Raw genomic sequence first — 25,942 nt, forward strand, 5'->3', positions numbered from 1 at the left:
TGGGGAAGCTCCTCTCCTCTCTTAACATATTCAGACCACCCTTTCTCCAAGGGCCCTGACCTGGATAGCCCAGGAGAGCCTGACCTCGTCAGATCTCGGAAGCTAAGCAGGGTCAGCCTGGGTTAGTAACTGGATCATGGGAGACCTCCAACAAAGACCAGGGTTGCAGAGGCAGGCAATGGCAAACCACCTTTGTTAGTCTCTTAGTCTCTTGCCATGAAAACCTCACCAGGGGTCGCCATAAGTCAACTATGACTTTAGGGCTGGATTTCGTTCATTCTTTCTGCAAGGAGTGCAGGGTGGTGTACATGGTTTCTCCCTCCATTTTATCCTTTTTATCTGCGTTTCTGATTTATGCCCATTTCAAATTTCTGCAATACCCTAGTTATTCATTCATTGAATGTTCTAGCTATTGATCACATTGTTATTTCTTCATTGAACATCCTAGCATTTGTTCTTAATGACTTGCGCGGAGTAATCCGACCTGTACCTCAGTGAGAAAGGTGGACTATAAATAAATAAGATTTCCATGACGGTTCTGAGAGGTGGGTGAGACTGCAAGAGAGTCACTAACCCAAGGTCAGCCCGCAAGCATCGTGGGAGTTTGAACCTAGGTTTTGCCGATCCCAGGCCACCATTCTGAATCCTGCAGCCAGCTTTACTCTTCCATCTGGGCATCAAACAGCACCAGACTTGCTGAGCATTGGCAAGGTGATTGCGTCCTCTGCCTTTCCGATGTACCTGGGGAAATAACCATTTGAACAATCCTTATAGAAACAAAAAGCCCCTATTACCTGCCGGGGCAGAGTGCCACAACAGGCAGACTTGACTTCAAGAATTGTGATGAAGGGGCTGTGGGAAGTCTCTGATCTCCCCCTGGAACACTCATGACAAACACATGCAATCTGGTCTGGGGTTTTTGCGCCAAGGAAAAGGGTGACAGCAATCCAGCTCACATCAACCATTTTGGCTTTGAAATTGAAATTTTTTTAAAAAATTTTTTTAAAAATTTTTTTTAAAAAAATTCATCCACTTTATTGTTCACACCATTGCCTTGGCTAGGGAACAAGCTCATTAAAAGCCATTTCTGCCTGGCATTGCTAGCAAGAGGCATTCCATAATTTTTAGTCCAAAACACCCACTGCATCTCGCCTCCTCCCCATCCAACTCTAATTTTATCTTTCTCCTTCACTTCAACCAGCCATGTAGCTTTCTCTTGCTCTTAACCAAAGGATTGGTCCCTATCCTTGAGTGCCTATGGGTAATCTCACTTCTGTCACCCAATATACTGTGCCTGCCTCTAGCCACCTGCTCCTTCCAGCGTTACTGGGGGAACTGGCTTTTCTCTGAATGGTCTCTCTAGAAATAAAAGCCTGCTTCTTTAGAATGTTCTTATTTCTCATCACATTGGTGATGGGGGGCAGCAGTGTTCTGTACAATTTGTGAATAAGCCCCCCAAAAAAGAGAACCCCCTAAACTTATATACTGTGATTAACATAATGGCCACAGAATAGTGTGGCCTTGGGAAACAAAACACATTTGTAGCACATAATCAGAACTTTGTGTCAACCTCTGTTCAGCAAGAGAACCGAACGTGGCTTTGGCTGCGGAAGTCAGCCGTGGTGTGTGTGTGTGTGTCATGCACCGTCAAATCGTTTCTGACTTCAGACAGGAATAATTTCTCATGATTCATGTCATTTATACAAGCTACAGAATTCAACTTGGCACCGGATTTTGAAGAGATATAGCATGTAGCGCAACAGCCCTGCCAAAGCATCATCTTTTGAAGCAAGACCAGGGAAGGTTCACAGTTGCCGTGTCTATCTTGCATGATTTCTCTCCCCGCATACTTTTTTGGTTTGTTCTGGAAGCCTGTTGGAGGGACATTTTTCAGTCTCTCTGCACTAAAAGTCGTGTACTTCGGAACTCAGATACATCCATCCCTAGATGTCCATAACTACCATGCAAATGCAAAGAGTGTTACGCAGAACTGATAAGGCAGGTTAAATGTGTAGGGGCTTCAGTTTGTAGTAGCACTCCGTGCGGAGCTTCAGTTTTTAGCATTCATTTATATCTAATTACTTGCTGTGCAGGCCATACAGATCAGGAAGTATTTTACAGGGGGAAATACTTAAATATTTTAGGGATTTAAGTATTTAACAATTTGGTTTTAGGGAACTTAGGTCTTAAGGTTTTAAATATTTAAGAATCCGAACTCTGGGATTTTATTGGACAGCTCTGTAAATATGACTTACTTTGATTGTAGGTTGTATGTTACTACTTTTGGTCTCTGACCGTAATAAATAATTTTTTTAAATATCTAATTACAGTCAGCAAGTCTCCAGGTACATGAGGTCTCCAGGTGGGGAGACCCACCTTGTTACCTCCACATACCCCAGAATAAAATCTTGTTAGCCTTTAAGATGCCCCTAAACTCAGTATTTTAGACAGAACTTGTGTCCAGTTCAGCAGGCCTTTTCCAACCCTATCAAGAACGGACAGCTTGAAGAAGTATGAAAAATCAGAACAGTGCTAGGGGAGGCGGCTCCACTTTCCACATCCCAGACCAGAAGATAACTGAATTGCATCCAGAGCAGATACTGCAAAAACAAGTTAAAATGTTTATAAAACGCTAAGCAGCATGATAGAGGCCCAGCCTATTAAAACTGACCGTTGGGGTAAACGAAAGATAAAATTTATCTGGACCGCTCTCTAGTTCCGCAGCTCTCTTCCAACTGCGAGCCCGGCTCAAAAAGCGCCTCCTGACTCACAGCTGAAATTCATTCCTAGTCATCCTTTTGCGTGTTTCTCTCTCCTCCCCTTGTTTACCAAAAGTGCAACTGGAGAGGGATTTGTCTTTCCTCTGCCATGATCCAACTGCACAGCAGTGCATCTCAGTTATTTATACAATAGCCAGCAGGACTTTTTTTCCCCCTGTGTTGTGCAGAGGAGGTAGAGAAAATGGCATAAAAAGGCCTCCTCCTGCTGCAAGTGAGCTGAAACTGCAAAACAGAAGGGTTGCCGTCCTCATATAACATCATGCCGTCGGGTAAGGATTAGCACACCAGACTTAAATAATCTGTCTCATGTCAATCACTTTACTTGGGCAGACTGAGCCATGCTACACAAAGTGGTATTTCAAAAATAACTCTTGCCTGGTTCAGACTGGCAGCCCTTGGCTAGGTCTGTGGTGCAGCTGTCCTGGTTCCGTTCTGATCACTTCATGCCCAAGGGTATCACGGAACAAGAAAAGGTGCAAATGACAACCTAAATGGCCATTTATTTATTTGCTTCATATATACCTCGCCTTTCTCCCCAATGAGGACCCAAAGCAGCTTACATCATTCTCTTATTTCCTTTTTATCCTCACAAGAACCCTGTGAGGTTGGCTAGGCTGAGTGTGTGTCACCCATCGGGCTTCTAAAGCAGAGCAGGGATTCAAACCTGGGACTCCCAGATCCTTGACACTCTAACCACTACACATACTGGCCAAAGGCAGAGTTGCAGGCTTCTAGTGTAGCAACAAGATGACTAAGAAGGGGCATGATAAAGAGTTTTATAAAATTGCACATGGGGTAGAGAAAGCAAAGATTTTTTTCCCTCTCTCTTCCGTAATTCTAGAACTTGGGGGCACCCAATGAATGTAAAGAGCAGTTAATTCAGGACCAACAGGAAGAAATACTTGTTCGTTCAGAGTAATCTGGCAAACTCACAGCCACAAGATGTAGTGATGCCCCCTCGATGAGAATGAATTGATGGGATTCGATATATGCACGGAGGGTCAATGGAACCTCCGTGATCAGAGGTGTCTGAATACTCATTGCTGGGCTCTGCAGTTCTTTGGTGGGTGAGCACGTGGCTGGCCATTGTAGGAAACAGGCGGCTGGACTAGATGGACCACTGATCTAGTCTGGCAGCCTCCTGGTAGGCATGGCCTGTTGAGTTACACACCGCCTCGTTTTCAAGACTGCACATGACTGGCACTGAAAGGTCCAGCAACACCAGCCTCTGGTTTTTTTTTATAGAAAATGTTTTTATTCCATAAAGGGTTTGACCTTTGGTTTGGTGTGGATTAACTTTTTTTAAAAATCTTTCATTGCTATTTAATGTATTTTAATATTTTATGTGGCCAGTGCAGTGTAATAGTTTTGCAGGGGTGGGGTGTCCTGGAGAAATGGCAGAATGTACATTTTCAAAACCAAACTAAGCTGGATTGGCGACCCAATGCCAAATCATTCACACGTGAGTAGTTTGTCCACATTCCCTATATTGTGGATTCAGTTGTGAATCTGACCCAGACCAAAGTACAGCTTTTTTGGAGTCACCGAGAAGGCCCCGTTATGCCCTGTGCCCATTCTGAAAGAAAGTCCCACAAAGAACTCACAGATTTCTGTAAGCAGCCAGTGATATTTTTGTGGCGTTGTTTAACATTTTCTTCTGCTTCCACTGAGCAAACACCAGAGCCCAGGCCCCCAAACCAACTGAGGAGGTAACAGGTTAAGTATTCTCTGTTGTACATGCTCTTTTTGCATGCAAATGCTTTGGACTGTGAAAGGAAAAACTACCAGAATCCAAAGGAGGGTTGCCAAGACAACCACAAATTATTTTTGAAGGAGAGAAAAAAATCTCCACCAATTAAAATAGCCACCACAATTCAATAGCTAGGATGGAAAGGCGTGGGATTTTACCCTGAACTTTACCCACACACTTTTAAAAAAGGCAAAACTAATCTTGATCTTGTTTCATTTCAGAAAAGGCAGGCATATCATGGACCTACAGAAAGCAAACGTGGCTAGAACCAACTTTTATAAACAACCAGACCCACAATGCAGTGAGCCAGTAGGTCATACTTGATGGGCACTCGGCCTCAGAACCCAGTGAGAGCCTAACTTCTTCCCCAGCAGTGTTTCACCGTGATCTAACTGGATGTGCTATCCAGAGTTACGGGGTTAATCTAGAGTCTGCCACTAAAACAAAATCGGAATGCAAAACTAAACCTGAAGCTAAAATATATTTCCCTCCACAGAATCTTCTCTACGCTCCCGGTCATAAGAAGATGAGGCCTTCTCTATGCCTCATGTATAGTGACTCCCACTTTATAAAGGAGTAGCCCTGATACCCCAACTGTTGGGATTTTAGAAAGTGTCCTACATTCAGTCATGAAAGAGTTAAATTGTTGATCTGTTTGTTTAGTCAGATAGCTCGTTAGCTGTCCAGTAAAAGTTCTGGCCATAGAAAGGGGAGTCCTTAGTCTTAATCAAGGGACCTAGGATTGTCTTTTGGATTAACCAGTTTATTGGCGGGCAATTAACTAGCAACATATACTAAGGTTTTATTGCTCTTTGTTCAGTCTTCAGTCTTAGTTCAGTCTGCAGTTGAGTCTGTCCTGTTCTAGATAACCATCAAGATGTAGAGATACAGCTATTCTTTATTTTCTCACCAAATGTACCCTTCCCCCCTGATATGTCGTAAAAGTATTTTTCTAGAGCTAAAACTACAGGAGTCGGTCTTTTGATTCTACTGCACTAATATTAAACTCTGCAACTTTAAACCCCATCATCAACCTAGTCCAGTTTCTCCAGAGCTCAGAAACTAAACAGGGCTGGTACTCGGATGGGAGACCAGAGAGGAAGACTGGGGCTGCTATGCAGAGGAAAGCCACAGCAAAACACCCCTGGTCATTGCTTGTCTAGAAAACCGCACAAGGTGGAACGTCACTGGGTCACCATGAGTCAGTTGCAACTTGACAGCACACTTTACCTTTAGTCTGTGGCCTGGGCATGGGGGGGCGGGGGGGGCGGGGCTGGAAAGGAGCAGGTGGCCACCTCGACATGTGCTTAGTGTGGGAGAGCATTCCTTATAGATAATGGTTGAGCTTCCAGTACTGCCCCTGTAAAGTATCCAGTAGATAAAAGACTTAGAAGCAAGGCCTCAAGAGAGAGCCTACGGGGATACCCCATCCCTGTGCTAATGCAGAAGGGGAAAGATCTGGCCCTCTTTTAGTAAGAGCCAAAACACACGTTAAGAAATACCCAGGTTCAGCACGTGTTCTCTTACCTCAAGGTTTGCCGGGATCTGTAGGCGTCCTGGAAGCTTAAAGTTTAGCATTTACAGAGCAGCAAAAAGGGAAAGGGAAATACAGGCGCCTGTATTTTAAGCTTTAAGCTTCCAGGACGCCTTTAAGCTTCCAGGACGCTTACAGATCCTTTAAGCTTCCAGGACTTTAAGCTTCCAGGACGCCTACTTTAAGCTTCCAGGACTCCTACAGATCCCGGCAAACCTTGAGGTAAGAGAACACGTGCTGAACCTAGGTATTTCTTAACGTGTGTTTTGGCTCTTAGGGCAAAGGTACAAGTGACGAATGACACTTGAACGGCAAGCGAACAGACTCACGTGTATTCCTCCCTGTTCTCTTGCGAAGTGATCGAGCGGAGCGCAAGTGAACAGGGAGGAATACACGTGAGTCTGTTCGCTTGCCGTTCAAGTGTCATTCGTCACTTGTAGCTTGGCTCTAAGTCACTCGATTTTATTCCACATTGAATCACAACAACTGGTGACTCCTGAAGGACCTTGAGAAGTAAGGGGCTGGGGAAAGAACAAAGCTTTTAAGGAAGACAACATTTGATTCTCTGTGAATCTCATATTAAGATTTCCTTTTTAAAGTTTTGCATCTTTTTACTGTTCCCTCCTCCTTAACGTGACCTTTTTAGCTCGTTGGTTTTGAGCAGGTTAAACTGTAAATGAAACCAGCAACTCCATGTGGATTTAAAGAAAAACACACTCATATTTTGAATAATGAAACTGAAAAACACAAGCCTATTTATTAGCGGAAGGCAAACAACGTACAAAAAATGCAGCCTGCCTGTTTGTCTCGCATGACGAAAGATTAAAATCAGCAATACATCTGCCTATTAGCAAAAACAAAGTATGAGTCAGGATTTCAGAAAAAACAGCCCAACCTTTATGCTTAGGGCTCTTGTCAAATCTTTCTGATACAAACCCAATTTCTTTTTCCCTGAACCATTAAATACCAACAGCCAAGGGCAAAAAACAGGAAACAGAAATGAACAGCAAAATCACAGCTTTACCCTTTTGCACTTCAGTTTCAAAATATCTGCTACCTTTGCTAAACTTGCGCTGCAGAAATACATCAGCACGCTTTGTGTTTTTTAAAAAACCACCAAACATTATATACAAACTCTAAAACTAAATAAAAGCCAAGTTCACATCTGATAAAACAAAGGAGAAAGAGCATATTCATACTGGAATACAACTGCAAGCCATTGTATTAACAGCTCCTATCAGTAATGACCATATTGGGGCCCTGAAGAGTAAGAACTGTAACCATAGTGGGGTGATCGTCCATGCTGGGCATAAGGCGCCTGTCTTTGCTGCTGGTAGCTGTTCCCCCAGCCTCTTTCTTGCCACTGACCAGACCGATAGCCCCCTTGCCGGTCGTATCTCTCCCCTCTGCCTCTGAACCGTCCGCTGTCTCGGAACCTGAAGAAATGGAAAATGAAACAGCATGCATTTTAGCAAGATGTTCATGTGGCGTCTGCAAAATTTCCAAAGCACATCATATATATGGTAGCCAGGTAATCTCTGCAACAAGGCCACCAAACCAGAGACCCAAGAAAGCATCCAAAGGCCACTATTTCTAGGCTCCTGGAAGGCTTCGTCATGGCTCACAGCCACCTCAAGAAACATTAGCCCATTTAGGAGAGCAGCAGCAGCAGCCGCCTTTTGGAAGAGGCAGTGTTTGGAGACTTGCAAGCCTGTCTCACGGGCATCAGTATGTACATTCACCAAGCACGACAAAATAAGATTTGAATTGATGCATGATTTCGCCACGTAGTTCTATGGCAAGCTGCAGCCCTCAAGGGTGCAGCTCAACAAAGGAGAAGCTGCTACTTTAATACATTCTAGGAGTTGAAAGTGCTCTCCGGACCCTGCCCCAACCACCACCCCTGGGAACTTCTCTTACAGTTGATTTGTACAGGGGTCTAGAGGGAAACCTTCCCAACCCAGCTCACTTGGGCAGTTTGGTGTGGTGTAGTGGCTAAGAGCAGCAGGACTCTAATCTGGAAAGCCAGGTTTGATGCCCCACTCCTCCGCTTGAAGCCAGCTGGGTGACCTTGGGTCAGTCACAGCTTCCCAGAGCTCTCTCAGCCCCACCCACCCCACAGGGTGATTATTGTGACGATAATAACAACATACTTTGTAACCTGCTCTGAGTGGGCATTACGTTGTCCTGAAGGGCAGTGTATAAATAGAATGTTGTTGTTGTTATTAAACCCTTCAGCCAATGGTTCCATTCAAGTGGACTAACCAGTTTTTCATTTTTTCCCCTTGTTTTCATCAGAAGATAAAGGGCAACAGAGACTTCTGATTTCCTGACCTGATTTCTCCCTAACTAGGAGGAGATGCTTCCCGAGGACTGTCTTATGAAGCCCCTGCAAAGGGGGGGGGATATACAAAAAGAACATTCCCTCCTGTCAAATTGCAAGCTTGTCCTTTTTCTAACACACAGGAGTTCAAAGTGCAGCCTCAGAAGCTTTCCAGAAGAGGAAAAAATCAGATCAGCACCACTGTGGAGGGAACTCCATTCTCACCACCTTAAGACAATTAGCAACTTCACATGCCATTTTTGGCACTTTAACTAAAAGTGAGGTTTTGTTTTTAAGAAGAAAACTAAGCAAACTCTAGAAAAGACACCGTCTCCACCTCAGAATAAAACTAGCTGCTGACCAGAGCAGCTCATCAAGAAGTTAAACATTGTTCTAACGTCCAATGTATTTTTATTTTCCCTCCGTGAAACTAAAAAACCTATTTTAACAAAACAGAACCAGTACCGATCTCTGTAACGTTGGCTACCACCCGATCTGCTTCTCCAGTCTCCTACTAGAGGAGGCAGGTCTGCAGGGCGCTGGACATATTTCTGATATTCTTCATCTTCCAACGTAAATCGATGGGCAAACATCTTTTCGTAATTCTGAAGGATCTCAAGTGTGGAAGGTACTTTGCGTTCTCTGATGAAAATACAGAGGAAAAGTTTTTAAACACCCTAGCTCGACCAAAATGTCTCTTACTGGTATCAGCTGCTGAGTTGAGATTATTGACCAACAGGATTGGCAGGACAGGTTAAACGGGACGCACCACAAGCAAGATTTTCAAATGTGCAAGAGAGGGCAGCTTATTCCCAGATCACAGAAGCTGTTGCTTTGTCATGTTCTTGCCATGCACAGCCTTGAATAATGCGAGCAAGAATTTCAGTGATTGTGGACAAACCCACGTACACCGTCACCCATGGGTTGTTCCTAGACAAGCCTCTCCATCTGGCTTGCACCAGTGGTGACCTGTCAAGCTAACTGCATTCTACAAGCAGCTTTCTGATTAACAACCTCCAGCCAATGGTCAATGAGAAGCCCTCCTGGGCAGGGGCCCCACCTGGCCCTGCCCACTTTCTAAAATCCATCGGCGGGAACCAGGAAAGGTGTGAATGGGTACCATAGAGCCCACAGGCACCATGTTGGGGAAGCCTGTAGTAGATCATCCTACTCGTGTGTAGGTTTTTGCATTGATTTTGAGTTTAGTTTTTTTTCCAGCCCTTATTCCCTGCAGTACACAGCCTATGACTCCCCATCAAAGGGAAAAAAAATCACAGCCCAAGGAGGAATGTTACCATCAGACCTGTTTAACCAATCTTCTACTACTGGAGGTGGATCTGCAGGGCTGTGGGCATATTTCTGATATTCCTTGTCTTCTGATGTAAACCGATGAATAAACATCTCTTCATAACTCTGAAGGACATCAGGAGTAGAAGCCATTTTGAAATCTCTGCAGATACAAAAAGGTACTTTTACAGCCTTTTAAAAGGTCAACTATCAGTGTAAATCTGGAGTTTCCAAACTTGGCAGAGCCTGCAAGAGTCAGAATTTTGAGCGATTGTAGTGGCCACAACTACAAAATGGTTCACATGGGGGCAAGGCCAGTCCGAAATGCTGGGAAGTCCCAAAGCCTAGGGTCTTCTAAGGCAGAGGCGGTTGCTGCTGAATGGGCACTCCTTTGTAAATGTTAATGGTCTCCTTTGTTCTCTGGAAGCATCTCCTGCTTCAAGAAGGCAGAGGAAAACCAGGACCAGCTATTTGTTTTGAAGAAGAAATACGCATCTTTTCATTTTTGAAGAACAATCAGAAAGAGAAGTTTACAAGGTTAAAGAGCCGAGCTGAGGATGTTCGGCTGTGACACTCCTGCCTGGCTCATTGAGCTCAGAGCTTTGCTTGTCCGTCCTCTGGTAGAAACCAACATGAAGTTCCTTGAAGGGAAGTGTATGTGTATTAATTAGTGTGTGTGTGTATCCATGTGTGTGTGTGTGTATCCATGGCAAATAGTGCAAGCCATTCCCTAAAGGAAGAACACATTTGTTAAATAAGCAAGAAATCATGACCATCCGCAGTGGCAAAGAGCACAAAAAGCGTGAAGATGCAAGAAAACCTAACTGGTTAACTGCTGCACCCATTTTTGGTGGTCAAGCATAACCGTCCCTTCAGCATGGTTAAACGAGTAGGATTGCCAGCTCTGCTTTGGGGGAAATTCCTGGAGATCTGGGGAGTAGGAGGGAAAGGCGGAGGGAAAGGGAACAAGCTCAGCAAGGGGTGGGTGGGAAGGATGATGCTATAGAAGACTATGTTGTATCATAGTGGTTAAGTACTTAGGCTGTGAATCAGCACTCTTATGGTTTGAATCCCATTACTGCCATGAGCTCAGCAGGTGGCCTTGGCTAAGCCACTTCTCTCAGCCCCAGCAGTACTGCAGGGATAACAACAACACTGACTGTTCACTGCTCTGAGTGGGGCACTAGTCTGTCTGGAAGAGCAGTATAAATGCACAGTTCTTCACCACTATGTTGCCTTACGTCCTCTCTGTTGCTTTAAATATGTGCTACCTGTGCTTCAAGTACGATCCTACTGGGTAGTTATATATGTTGTCTATTGTCAGTCCTAAAATTGCTTATGCTCTGTTTCAGTATTTCTTCAACTCTGTGTTGGATTGCTATGTCTTTGTAAACTTGATTTTCTTTACCCTATGGCATTGTTTATGGAAATGTCCTTGATACTAACTATACTAATCTCACCCTGTGTAATCTGCTTTGAGTCTCAGCAAGAAAGGCGGACTATAAATGCCACAAATTCATTATTATTGTTGTTGTTTTTGCTGTTTTCCCTCTTTGAAGCTGCCACTTCATCCTGGGGAGAAGGTATCTTGTCAATCAGTTGTAACTCTACAACTCCAGGCCCCTCCTGGAGGTTAGCAACGCTATCAATTAACAGTGAGATGCTGCATTTCAATTCCTCCAGCCCAAACACACACACTCCTCCTTCGCAGGCTTATGCAGCATAGTTTCCCTATTGCATACACACATACAGGCCACCTCTGCACTAATTAAACTGGACCGCACAGTCCTAAAGCAGGGGCTTACACAGCTCACCCTTTAGGGTTGCCAGCTCCAAGTTGGAAAATTCCTGGAGATCTGGGGGCGGGGGGTGAAACCTGGAGAAAGTGGGGCTTGGGTAGGGAAAAGACCTTGGCATGGCATAATTCCATAGAGTCCACCCTCAAAGTAGCCATTTTCTCCAGGTGAACTGATCTCTGTGGCCTGGAGACCAGTTGTCATCACCAGGCACTACCTGGAGGCTGGCAACCTTATCACCGTTCCAAAGGAAACGGGCATTTAAAAATTGCAGGGCGGGGAGAACAGGCTTCCCTCTAAGCTGCTGCAAGACAGCCTCCCAGGCCCAATGCTTTGGGGGCCAAATAACCTTAGCCCCACACCCGAGTGTGGGCTTAAATTCAGCCCCAGTCCGTCGGCTCCGAAAGAGGGAGACAGCCGCCCCCCAGCGAAGCCCCGCCGCCCAGGAAAAGGGAAAGAAGCCACGCCTCACCCCGAGACGCGCTGGGCCTCCTCTGCTCTTCTCTGCCCGGCTTCCGCCTCTGCCCGGCCCCGCCCACGTGGGTGTGGCCTCGCCGGCGGTGGGCGGGCTCTGCCGCGGCGGAGGCCGTTGAAAAGGGCGGGCTTTGGCGCTGCTTGCTTTGTCTCGGTTGAAGCAAAGAAAGTGGAGGGGGTGCTTAATGTTGGCGTATGGGAGTGCGTTGCTGTCCCAATAGACGTATCAAAAAAGAGGGAGCTTGTCGCGTCGTCTGCCCCCTCAGACGCAATGCCGGGCATGTGGAGCCTTGAGCATGTGCAGAGTGTTTTTAACCACACAAATAACCCCTCAGACTGTCCTCAGTTTACCAGCGTCGTTTATCTCCTTAGAGAAATAAGCTCCTTATGTCATATTCACTAGCCAAGTTGGAAGTGAAGAGAAGGGATGTTAGCGCAGGACGCCTCTTGTCGCAGGCAATTTTTTTCGGCCTCAGCGCTTGTAAATTAAGAATAGTTAGGGATCCCAAACTGACTGAGCTCCGACTTCCTGTCTCTACCTCGCAGGAGGCTCGCAGCCAAATAGCCTTTTATTTATTAACACTCTTCTACGCTGCCTTTCTTCACAGCTGGCGATGATATTGATAGCAAGTATTCCAACGTAAAACTGATGTGCTTTATATATATATATTGTATATACAATTGATTCTGTCTACACACACCCACATATAAGCACATTTATTATCAATTTTTCCTCTCTGAAGCAGCCACTTCAGAGAGAGAACATTTGTGTGGATGGATGGATACTGCATTGGTCTGCAGTAGAAGAGCAAGAGTCTATTTACCCAAATCTGTTTGTTTACAGTTATATATCTAATCTCTCTCTCTCTCTCTCTCTCTCTCTCTCCCCCTCTCTCCACACATACATACACACACGTTTCTGCCACCTTGGCCATTTTGGAAAGGTGGGATATTTGTTATTTGCTTCTCACTGAGAGTCTTCAATAAACCCAGTGATCTCTAATGTGGTTTCCAATTTCCATGCAATGCCTTCAAAAAGTGCTTTTCTTAGAGTGACCTTTAAATGTTGGCTGGTTGGTTTCGGGTTTTTTTAATGCTTTTATATCGAAGAAAATTTTTAAGTCTGTTTCTAGGCTAACATGATATCAAGAACAATCTCTGAGCTAAACGTAAAATTTGAACTCATTTCCAGTTCTGCACCATCTCAGCCGGTTTTCCACCTTTGTACTGGCAGAGTTGGCAACATAATGGCTTTCTGCAAACACAAAAGTGTTTATTTATGCTGGCATTTTTGATCCTTTGTTATATTTCCGTAAATCACCGTGTAACCATGCGTCATTCTTCTACCTGAAAAGATTTACTTTTAAAGTTTGTAAGAGAAAGGATTAGCCACTCTCAGAGAAGCAGATAGTTTGTGTTTAAACATTAATTCTGATTCTGGACATGCTTCCCCAAATAAAAAAAGTGGCACTGACAATGCAAAGATGCAATAGGCAGGCTCCTTTTAGGACAGTTAATTATGTTCCACTTCTGAATCAGAAGAGGTTGAATTATTCAGTTATGCAGAGACATAGACGTTAACTACAGCAAGAAATAGCTGATTAGAAAGAGACAAGGCCAGAGGAGTAAATCATACAGAGACACAGTGGGCAGCCTGACTCTGTGGATTAGGTGATCAGGATTCACAGTAGCCTCTAAACGTTTAATTAATTTATTTGTCACAGCACAATATCAGGGTCCCACCACCAAAGCACACAGGTTGAGAATTTCTGTCATAGTGAAAATATAGGTAACATCAGACCTTAAAGACTCACAGGATAATGCACAAAGCTCTGAGGTACCTCCTCCATGCATTTCTCTGGTCCTTGTGAAATTGAAATAAATAAAAAGGTGATACATTGTGGACTGCATTTAAAATGCCAATTTAGCAAACCTGTTCTCTGGAAAAACTGTCCAACCCCTCTCATCCCTTCTCCAACATTTCCTGGAAAAAACAGGGGTTATTATTTCTTCCTATCCATATAAAATCATTTTTTACAGGCTGTTAACATTTAAAGGTCAGTCTTAAAAGAAATGCACACCGCCAGCCACATATATAAGCCCTGGTCAGGGAACACAGCTCAGATAGATCAAGATGTGTGACCTCAGGTCCGTGTCACTCTGCCCCCACATTCGTAGACCCAAGAACACACACAAAAACTTAGCACAAACAGCCAACAGATGTGGAGGGGGCGCACAAATGAATAACGCTAGCCATCTCTAAGCCCTTACAGGTAGAGTCCACACGCAAACACCAGAAACCGCAGTTTCACGGCTGAAACTGGAGTTGTAAAGACAAAGTACCTTGTACAGTAAGTAAGGAAGTGGGAGGCCATACCTCAGATCCTGCCCTTCCAACCAAAACACCTCAAGAATATAGATGGGTATGCAGCATACCCAAACCATATGGACTATGCAGTGGTAACTGCTTATGGATAAAGGTTAAAGAAGCCTCCTTACTCAAAAGGCAACACGGAGCACAACTGCTTCTATTAGCAAATACAAGGCACTTGAAGAGCCAGGTCCAATAGCACCTTAAGGACCAACTAGATTTCCTGGATATGAGCTTTCAACAATCGCTCAGGAGGACTCCTTTTTCCTTGCAGGTCACATAATGGCAGAACAAACAGGATACTGAAAGAGTTTCACCAATTCCCTCTAGGATATGTGAGTAGCTTTTTGATGACTTTATTCTCTCTCAAAACAAGTAAGCAAAGGGGAATACACATGGAAGGGGCAGTACTAAGCTGGGTAGTGTAGAATAAAAAAACATTTTCATGATGGCTCTTGAGATGGAGTCACAGCACAGTGGTAGAGCATTTGCTCTGCATGCAGAATGTCTTAGGTTCAGTCCCAGGTTATCTCCAGCTTAATAGCTGATGTGAAAGACTCTAGAGACCCACATGCAGTCTGAGTAGACTATACTAACCTTGATAGACCAGTGGTCTGATTCAATATAAAACAGCTTCGTGTGTTCCCAGCACACAGTTAATAATAACCAATAATAAGTAGATACACAGGCAAACTGTCTGCTACAGCAGCTCCTCATTACCACCCTCACCTCTCTCGTCTCCCCTTAGGCAACCACACAGCCATTCAATACAGTCACAGAGATGGATATACCTAATTCTCAATGGAAAACATGCTGTTCTTTTGTGTGGCTTCCAGAAAGGGAGAAATGTTACAAGTAGAGCAAAAGAGGTGCACTGTAATAGGTTATTCCCAGCACATTTTCTAATATTTTCTTCAGGGGGATTTGTGAGTTTATTGAATGGACATAAGGGTGCATTCCTTTCCAATGCTCCTTTTACCAAAGAGCAGGTTCTTTTAGGCAATCTTGGAGAGTCCCATCTGGTTCTGCCTGCCATAATTCCCATCATAATGGTTATTAGATAAAGAATCATAATTGCCCTTGGTTGTTGTAATGATAAGGCCATACCATATACTGGGAAAGGGATAGTGAGTTCTTTACTGTAAGATTGCTCCCACAGGTCTTGCCCGTGCCTTCAGTACAGGCAAGGAGTAGCAGGACAGGGCAGATCCTCAGCAATTCATTGATCCCGGTGCAATGATAAACCCAACATTTGGGCTGCCACAGAATGTCAGGTAGAAGGGCGTCTCTGGGAATGGGTGTCCTATTAAAGTATCTGGCAGACTCTGAAAATCATCCCCAGGAATATGGGGGACTGGGCAAGCCACAAAGAATCTAAGGGAGCAAAATATTATCTGTGTGGCTATTGGTCATGTGCAGCCATTCTCGTTAGCTATTGCATCGTCATCTTCCCGGGGTGGAGGGGGGCTCAGTTTGCAGAAATACCTGCTGTAAACTTGCCGTCGTGGCATCCTTATTTTACAGACAGCTAATGCGGGGCAGTGGTTGGACTGCGATCTGGGAGACCCAGGTTCAGATCTCCATTCTGTCATGGAAGCTTGCTGGATGAAGTTGAACGAGTCAAGCCCTCCCTGCCTAACTCACCTCACATGGTCGTTGTGAAGATAAAATGGAGGAGAGGAGAATGGTTTAAGCTTCTTTGGGTCCCCATGGATGAGGAAAGTAGGGTATAAATGAAAAAAATAAATACATTTATGTGGTTCTGTTTCTCCTTGCCTTGCAAAAAAGGCATAAAAATAAATATGTCGTGTGCAGTGTTATTAGTGTTGTGTGGGGAGCCACTGTCAAGAATCAAATATTTCTGGGGAGCCTCTGGGTTCCTGTATATAAGCTTCCTGGGGGACTCTGGTGTAGGAAGGTGCTATGCTGTTGTGTGTCCATGGAGGCATGTTTGTGCCGTAGGTGTGCATTGGGTAGGGTGATGTCCTCCTGGTATTCTTACTGACACTGCATGTTCATCGGTCCCTTCTATAACTTGGCCTGTCACTCCCTCACAGGGTTGTTGCATGGTGTGGAATGAAATTGAGAGGGGGAATCAATGTTTACCACCTTGAGCTCCTTGGAGAAAGAGTTGGATTTTAAAAAAATACATATCATGAATATATGCATTGGGAGCTTCCTTCACTAAACAACACTGTGATGGGTGGGTGATGATGGAGTTGCCAGGACCGCGGTGAGGGTGTCTTTTGGTATGGTTGTGTGGTCTTGGTCTGTTAATTTTGCTGCTGGGAGCTTATTGGATGGTGATTTTGTGTTATGCTTACCATAGATGTGGCCCTGCGGGACCTGTTACAGTTTCGCAGGGCCTGTAAAATGGAGATGTTCTGCCGGGCCTTTGGCTGAGTGCCAGCGGGTGTCCTCCTTCTTCCATCTAAGACCACTACTTCTTCTGGGGCTGCCCTCGGCCATCTGCTATGCCCGTATACGGACTCCCAATATTTGTTTAAATAGCCTACTCCTGGACTATTTTAATGACTTTTAAAAAATTATTATTGATTTTATGTTTTTGTGACTTTTAATGTATTTTTTGAATGTTGTTAGCCGCCCTGAGCCCATCTGTGGGGAGGGTGGGGTATAAATCAAATCAAATAAATAAATAAATAATACTTAGGACAGCAGGACCACAAAATCCACTTGTTCAAAGGACAAGCAGTCCTAGATTTCAAAAAGAACGGAGGGAAAAAAGGCCAACATCTATGTGCCCGCTTTGGATGAAGTTCTGAATGTAATTGGTTTTTTAAATTCTGCTGTATTTGCTTTATCTAAAAATAATGCATGCCTCTTTATAGCGAACGTTTCTATGGGAATATTACAAACTTAGTAAACACTGAGAAGTGAATCTTGATTTCTCAGCACCAGCATTCAAGGCACATCTTAAAGTTAAAAAAGAAGAAGATTTTAATTAAACTACAGAAAGCAGCTCTACTGATAGAACAGTATTCAAGAGAGTAAGCCCAACTGAACTTGGTGGGACTTACTTCTGAGTAAACATGCATATGATTGGACTGCATAGCTGCCATCTTAGCCATACTTGAAAACCTACTGAAATGAATGGGATTTACTTCCATGCAAATGTGAATTGGATCAGGCTGTTAAGTCCCATTACTTTCATTGAAGGCAAATGGAGCGTGCCCAAGAAATGTATTTGCTACTTACCCCAGGCTTTTTTTGTTGTTGCAAAAATGGTGACTGTTTAGGTGATTAGAAGAACCCAGAACACATACAGCAATGTTAAGGAAGTATTACTGACACATGCAAGGATTAATGTAGGAAAACATGGCTTTCCTACTTTAGCTAGCATATTTTGGTAACCATTAATGTAAAATTATATTTTTGCAGCTAGGGGTGGGGTGAGAAAAGACACTACGTGTATTTTCTGTCTCATGTCCTAACATTTCCTAGGCCAATCTTGCAGGCTATCTATTTCTGCTTACAGGGTAATTACCACCACCCTCCTGAGTTTCCGGAGTTTCATCAGCTGTTGATATCTGACATACAGTGCCTTTAAATTGGACCGTGGAACATCAGTATTCGCATCTGTATTATTTGGGGTGCCTGTATGCAAGCCAAGAAGAGCACAATACTGCTCTTGCACAACTTTTCTTCATTTGAGTGGAGCTTGCGCAGGAGGCCTTCTCACTGGATTCTGTCTTATTAAAATAGATATGTTCAGGGCTTTTTTTCTGGGAAAAGAGTTGGTGGAACTCAGTGGGTTGCCCTCGGAGAAAATGGTCACATGGCTGGTGGCCCTGCCCCCTGATCTCTAGACAGAGGGGAGTTTAGATAGCCCTCCACGCCGCTCAGCAGGCAATCTAAACTCCCCTCTGTCTGGAGATCAGGGGGCGGGGCCACCAGCCATGTGACCATTTTCAAGAGGTTCCGGAACTCCGTTCCACCACGTTCCAGCTGAAAAAAAGCCCTGGATATGTTACTTCTGGTAGACCTAGGTTTTCTGAAATTGCAATGACAGTGAGAGAAATGTTTCATCTGAGCCCTGATATATAATGTGGCAAACCTATGTCTTAGTATATTGTCTTGTGGCATCTCCCCCTGGCACACACGCATCCCTTCTTCCATTAGGAGTCATGTGTGTGCTCACTGAGTTTAACAAATTCATGCAATTGAAGAAGTGGAATCTATCTTGCAAGTGCTTATATGCTGCAATAAAAGACACAAGATTCTCCATTGCTTTGGCTGCAGCCAACTACCTTGGCTAGCCCATATGTAACATTTCAGAATATCAAATAGATAAATGTTAATTCTGAAACTTCTTAAAGAATAGTTTAGACACTTCCCAGTTTTGCATTTGTTGGGCCCACACACAACATTTTCAGTTTTTAATTTTGGCGCAATATTATGGAAGCTTGAAAATCAGAAATGTTTTTACACAGACCAAAACAATCATAGAGATTTAAAAGACAACTAAACCACGAAAGACCAAACTCCACTTTTCTTAAACCAGATTGTTAAATGTTGTAGACTGCTATAATCAGACAATTCCATAAAGATCTGTGTAACCTCTTTCTTGTAGATGGCATGCAGGGGGAAGGGAAGAGGAGTAATGTGGCATTTTGGAAATAGATTTTAAGCAGATGGACAAAGCAACAGGAAGGATGAGCCAGACACACACCAGATGGACATGATCATATTCAAATACTTGGGTGAAGGCTAGTCTCCAACTGAGGGGAAAATCAAAACGCTCTTACAGCAAATTTTAATTAATAATCTTGATCATGATAATGACATTATTTCTTTTCTGAACAATATAGTGAATAAACATGACATAATCATAGAATGGCTGTGTTACATTGCTTTCCCTGCACATTAAAGCCTGACACAGGGAAAGTTCTTTGTTACATCTGTGAAAAATTAATTTGCGATTAAAGGCAAATACACGCTACATGCCAAGTCTGTACCGTTTTATGCATGCAACTCAATTAAGGAGCAGCATTTGATACAGCTGTTTTGTGCCAGACTACAAAAAGAGCAAGCATATGTATATGAGCCAGACACAGATATATATATATATATCTTTTAAAAAATTCTTCTCAATTTATTTGAATCAGAAGCACAATCTAACAGGGCTACTACAACAATAATAAAATAGAATAAGTGTGTGGTAAATCTATTAGCCAAACTCGTTCTTGGTTTCCAGATGGTGTTCAAGGGAATTTTTGGAGAGCTTTTGAGAGTTTCTTCGATAAGAAGATCCAGTCCCCAGTTCTTCAATAAGAAGGTTCAATCCTCAGCATCTCCAGTTAAGGCCCAGGCAGTAGGTAATGCGAAAGACCTCTGCTTGAGACCCTGGAGGGCCCCTTCTAGTTTGAGTAGACAATACTGACTTTGAAGGACCAAGGGTTTGTCTCAGCATAAGGCAGCTGTGTGTGTTCAAGATCAGTAAAAGCAGAGAAGCTTCCCTGAAAGGCACTTGTTGAGCATATCTGGCCTTCTCTGTGTAATCTGCACCCATGGTGAAATACTGACTGTGCCCCAGGCAGTAGCAGCTTTACAAAGGGTGTTACCTGAGACTGCTGCCCCTGGCTAACCCTCTTGCTACTACATCTCTGCTGCCTCTTGCCGCTGCTCCACTGCCCAGGAACAGCTGATGCTTCCTCTGTCTCTCATTCCTCAGGCATCTTCAAAGACGACATTATTTATTTAATTTAATTTAATAAATGCCAGGCCAGAGGTTCGTGATTTGTGAACTGAGTTTGGAAAGCCCTATTAGGGCATGTGGGGCTTGCAGACTGTCTTTAAAGACACCCTGGGAACAAGAAAGGACGGACTGATAGGTGCTGTAGCTTCTATGTAGGGGAAGGGTGGGGGCAGCATTAGGGAGTGGTGAAAACGGCAGCATTCCAAAATCTGCTGCCTGGGATCACTGCCTCAAATGGTTGCCAACCTCCAGATGAGGCATGGCGAACTCTTGAAATCACAACTGATCTCCAAACTAGAGAGATCAGTTCCCCTGGAGGAAATGGCTGCTTCGGAGGGTGGCCACAATGGCATTAAACCCAGACGTGGTCCCTCCCCCCCCCCAAACCCCACCTTCCCCAGAGCCCACCCTCAAATCTCCAGGAATTTCCCAACCTGAAGTAGGCAACCCTACTGCCTCGTCTTCTTTATTGTAGAGCTGACCATGGTTCTATGATGCGTTTTTGTTTCTTGCAGGTTAACAATGAGTACCAACTCGTCTAATCAGTGCTCCAGGTGAATGAAGTTTGTTCCCCAGAAGATGTCCTGTGCATAAGGCCATATCCAGGATGGAACTAATGGGTCTACGATCCCATGTGGGTACTTGGCCCCACCAAAGTTTTTTTTAAAAAAACCTTTAATTTGTGACATTTCCATCTAAAGAACGTGAGCTTCTGTTTAGAAAATTTCCTATTAAAGGCATTAGTGGCAGCTGGTGCTGTCCTCTTCAGTGTGGCAATATGCCAGAGTCCAGAGATCTTGCTCATTCAAGCCCTCAAGCTTCTCCTTAGAGGATTTTTCTTGATTGCCCTCGTTCTCTTAAGTGGCCCAGAAAAAAAAGAATCTCTTTTTAGCTACAAGGGCTGTATGGCATGGTGCTTGAAGAAGATAAGGGAAATTGATATTCATTTAAGTAAGTTATTCCTAAACTTTTTTAAAAAATGGTTCTTATCCAAGTTTTGTATTACTGACACATCATCATATGGAAATCCTGCAATAGTAGTAGGCTAGTAGACTTGGCCAGATGGCTGTACACGTTTCTTTGGTCATGACAAAGCCATTGATTTTTCCATTCATTTCTCCAGCAGGTCCATCTGGAAATATGGAAGCCTCATGGAGCGAAGAAGGCTGTCTGAGGCCATGGCTGTGCAGTGTGTTGTTTCTGGGAAGACGAGCAAGCGTTCTTTGACAGACATCGGTGTGGAAAGAATTCTTGCAAGGGAATTTGAGGCATCCTATTTCTCAGCCACCATTTACAGAAGCCATACAGGTGAGTAGTTGGAGGCTGAATATTAAACAGCTAGTTTCATAATATCATTACATACATTTAATGGGGTAGCCCTTCAAATACTGCGCACACTTCTGATTCCCTTGTCACAAACAAGGGTATCGGATTACTGGAAAAATAAGGAAGAGAGCAGGCAAAATGATGAAGAGGACGTTCCTTGTGGGGAAAGGCTACATTTCTTTTTGTTTTAGTTTAGTAAGAAAGGGGACAGAGTAAAGACATGTGGGGTTTATTACATTTATAAAATAATGGAGGAAGAGAGATTTTTCTTCCCTTCTTGTAACACTAGAACTTGGAGGAGCCCAGCAAAGTTCAGGAATGACCCAAAAAAGCATGTCTTCACACAACAGTTAATTAACTCACGGGATTAGCTGCCACATGAAGTGGCGACAGCCACTAGCTTTGAAGGCTTTTGAAAAATTAATGGAGAAAAGAGTTAGCGATGGCTGTGACAGCTGAATAGAATCTCCGTTTCAGAGCAGACGGCCTCTAAAAGCAGGTGCTGTGGATATTCTGCTGGGAATGTGGCCTTCTGCCTTCACTGAGACATCTGCCTAGCCACAGTTAGAAATAGGATGCTGGGCGCTCTTTCATCTACTCCAGTAGGGCTTTTCTTATGTTCTTATTGAAGAAATGCACTCAAAGACCAGGAAACAGATAATATATCTCACTGTCACCTTGTCCATTTGTGAGCATATGCGATCCAAAAAATTAGTATCTTCTCTGTCAAACTGAGGAGCAGGCCAAACCAACAGTTTGTTTGGTAAGCATCAAGTCAGAAAGTAATGGTTTGGGTAAACTGTCTATATTCATTGCTTGCAAAGTTTTTGACATTAATCATCTGGACATAAGCGTTTCATAGGAATTAGAAGCAGTGGTTTACATTTCCCACTTCTTTTTTCATGGTCAGTTTCCTTCTGAAGATAAAAGTACTGGAAACTTTAAAATGTGTTTGTAGTATCACTTTATTTACAAATATGTATATACTGAAAATGTATGTGTAGTGTGAGTGTGTGTATATATATATAAACAGAGAGAGATAGAAAGATTGGGTAACTACATGAAAAGTTGGTAAGCATCTAGATAGTCTTTAAAACAGCATCAAGTCTTTCAATAGCAGGAGGATGGGTTTTATTTTATTCTTTATGTGCATTATTTATAGTCTGCCTGTCTCACTGGGACTCAAGGCAGATTATTTCTCCCACCAAAGCTGCTTCGTGCCATCCCAACCAACTGTAAAACACTGAGCAGTTTTACTGCTAATCCATCTCGTTTAGCTCCCACCTAAGAAGGTGGGATCAGTCTAATAACCAGCAGCCATCGACCAAGCCTTCAAACTTGACAGTAGCCAGTCATGACACATCCTAGTAGCATTTCCCATACAGTATTACTTGTCTGTTGTGTAGATAGCCACCATCAAATACAGGATGACAGCCGCTGGAGTTGAAGAAGGCAGCAATGCAGAATGGCAAATCTGTCTCTGGTCCTTTTGAAATACAGTCCACATTTCATTAGATGAAATTGGACTGCGAATTTCTCATGCCACAGAAGAGATGGATATTTTAAACAGATGTCTTAACACTTCTTTTCAAAAATCTAGATAAGGAGTTGCAGATGGTGACAAGAAACTGAGAATTCAAAACACCCAAATGACATGCAAATAGTTATGTGAGAAAAATATTTGGTAGAACAAAATGATTTTGTGACTTTAATTAGCTTGAAAAATTACGCTGTTTTCCTCCCAAACTGTGCAGCATGGTCTCTGTGTTAAATACACGGCCTTGCCCTGGCTATAGCATGTTATCCTACCTTTCTTTCAAGGACTTCAGGGTGGTATCCGTGATTTTCCTCTCCTGCATTTTACCCTCCTGATAGCATTGTGATGTGTGGTTAGTCTAGGAAGGCAGCTGGCCCAGGTGAGCTTCATGGCTGAAAGGGGATTCGAACTCGAGTCCCCAGTCCTAGTCCAGCAGCATTCCATCACACTGGCTCTGTATTTCAGTTCCTAGGTTTGTGGAGCTGGAATGAATGGAAAGACCATTCAGCGCAAGAACATAATTCACAAACTCTGCTGTGCTGGTGCAGCCTATATTCAACATATGTACAAACATATCCCAGTGGCCGTACAAAAGCTAACAATGCTATTTGATGGTTGTTGGGGGTTTTCCGGGCTGTATTGCCGTGGTCTTGGCATTGTAGTTCCTGACGTTTCGCCAGCAGCTGTGGCTGGCATCTTCAGAGGTGCTAATGCTATTTGACTTTGTGGAAATTGCAAAGCCCCCTAATGGGCCCAAACCCAGAGGTGGAGGACAATGAAAAACAGGCGGCACTTCATAGCTGGAACCACCAGACTTGCGAATGGCCACTTGGCTGAGTAAGAATCACAATGACGCGGCAGGATCTTTCTTCTCTTCTCTATCACTCTCCACCTCCCAATTTAGACCACAAATTATCGAACATATTGTGCTAAGCGGGTATTAAAATTGTTGGCAAGGTAACTTTTACTGATCTCAAAATACTAGGGTTGCCAGCTCCGGGTTGGGAAATACCTGGAGATTTTGGGGGCGGAGCCTGGAGAAGGCAAGGTTTGGGGAGAAGAGGGGCCTCAGCAGGGTATAATGCCATAGAGGCCACCCCCCCAAAGCAGCCATTTTTCTCCAGGGGAACTGATCGTTGTTGGCTGGATTCAGTTGTAATTCCGGGAGATTTCCAGGTCCTACTTGGAGGCTGGCAACCCTACAAATACTGTTAAAGCTGCTGGCTGACCATGTCTTTGTTGGGAGGATTGCTGATTAATAGACAACAAATGGTTGCTGAGGTTTTTGTGAGTAAGAAATGGCCCCGAGACATGGAAATCTGTGTTTTTTTAACGATATCTCCAGTAGAGCTTGGGAGGTGATCCCCCCCTCCCCAACTGAAGGGAGGGGATAAGAGTACGCATGTGTCTGAAGCAGCAGTTAGCAACTGGGAACAGAGAAAGGGAAAAGTTTCTAGCTGGAATTAGTTGAAACTGAAGAGGAGGTCTGGGAGGCTGCTAACTTTGTTCTTGGGGACTCTGCCTTATAGCACTGCGTTCACTCATATTTGCCTATCTGTAAATAAGGCGTTACAAAGACATCACACAAGTCTCCGCTGTGCTCCCATCCAAAGAAAACCAAATCTAGCAGAATTACCCTTCTTGCTGTTTGGGGAAATGGGAAGTGTGTTACTGTTATGCAGGGCTTTTTTTCTGGGAAAAGAGGTGGTGGAACTCAGTGGGTTGCCCTCAGAGAAAATGGTCACAAGGCTGGTGGCCCCGCCCCCTGATCTCCAGACAGAGGGGAGTTTAGATTGCTCTCCATGCCATCCGGAGGGCAATCTAAACTCCCCTCTGTCTGGAGATCAGGGGGCGGAGCCACCAGCCATGTGACCATTTTCAAGAGGTTCCGGAACTCCGTTCCCCCGCGTTCCCCCTGAAAAAAAGCCCTGCTGTTATGAGTACTGATATTATGACCATCTGTCAAAACGACTTGTCAACTGTCCAGCAGGTGGGAATCAATGGAAAACTTACCTAGTTTGACACCCCAGTGCTTCTACTCCCTGCTTGCTGTTTGCACTCTGTCCTAAAAATAGCTGTGTGCAAAGTGCTGCGGGATCCTAATAAATGGTTTATTGCTTAAATCTTCTTTGAGTGGCAGTTTTGAAAGAGCCCCCAACCCAATTTCTAAATGGACCAAAAAGGATGTCCTTGCTTCTAAGGAAGCCCTTGAAGTACAGGCTGAAAAAGTGCGAGTCAGTTTACAAACCTGAGGTCTGCTATGGAAAAGGTGGCATGAAGCCTTGTATTCCATAGTTTCACCTTTCTGGATTTCCTTGTTGGCTTATTTGTGAGAGCATAGAATAATACACTTTTTTCACCATTTGTACTTTCGGCTTTGAGAGACTTTCTGGGTTATTTTCCTTCATGAGTAGGCTGCTTTAAGCTCATTCTCTCATTCAGACCTGAGGAAGAGAAAATGGGGACCCTGCCTTTATCTCTCCCATGCACACAGTTTCATTCAAGTAGAGAAATTTTGGGAGCAATCTAAAGTTTAAAAAAAAAACCCTTAAATTTCTCTAGGTGGGGACATTGACTACTAAGGTATATCTCTAGAGTTCAAGAGGATTGGGACAGGTATAAATGCACAGTGGATTCAGAGAAATACATTAAACAGTAATAGTTACTATACTAATTCAGAACACATTACATTGGAATTAAATTTGCTTAAGTATGCTCCTTTACATAAAATGTTCTAAAAAAACCTCTGGGAAACAGGAAGAAGTTAATTGTAATTAAGGAGGGGTGGGTACATTTTATGAAGGATGCAGTCTTCAGAAAATAAACTAACCAACGGCTGATTCCAGAGTGGCTTCATTGATTCTTTCAGGACCGGTATGTAGAATAATGGTTTGAAGACTGGCCTTTTAAATCTCCTTCAAACAGGCTTAATGGCTGAAGCTGGAAGTGGTTAAAATATAATTTGAAATCTGTTAAAAGTATATTTGTCTATTGAGTACATAAGAGTCCTGATGAGAGAAAATCCCTTGGACTACATGTGCCTTAAAT

At 43.7% G+C, this 25,942-nt stretch overlaps 1 protein-coding gene across 1 annotated transcript; it reads right to left on the bottom strand.

Annotated features, from left to right (window-relative positions):
* Window positions 1–6,796: 6,796 nt before the first annotated feature.
* Window positions 6,797–12,024, bottom strand: RAMAC (RNA guanine-7 methyltransferase activating subunit). Its single transcript, XM_055002771.1, has 4 exons — window positions 11,943–12,024; window positions 9,691–9,837; window positions 8,853–9,029; window positions 6,797–7,500 (listed from the first exon to the last, which is right to left on the bottom strand). Exons 2-4 carry the CDS (start codon window positions 9,825–9,827, stop codon window positions 7,302–7,304), a joined length of 513 nt encoding a protein of 170 aa, XP_054858746.1. The 5' UTR covers window positions 9,828–9,837; window positions 11,943–12,024; the 3' UTR covers window positions 6,797–7,301.
* Between the last annotated feature and the right edge of the window lie 13,918 nt (window positions 12,025–25,942).

The sequence above is a fragment of the Eublepharis macularius genome, chromosome 18 (genome assembly GCF_028583425.1).
Source record: "Eublepharis macularius isolate TG4126 chromosome 18, MPM_Emac_v1.0, whole genome shotgun sequence".
Lineage (NCBI taxonomy): Eukaryota > Metazoa > Chordata > Lepidosauria > Squamata > Eublepharidae > Eublepharis > Eublepharis macularius.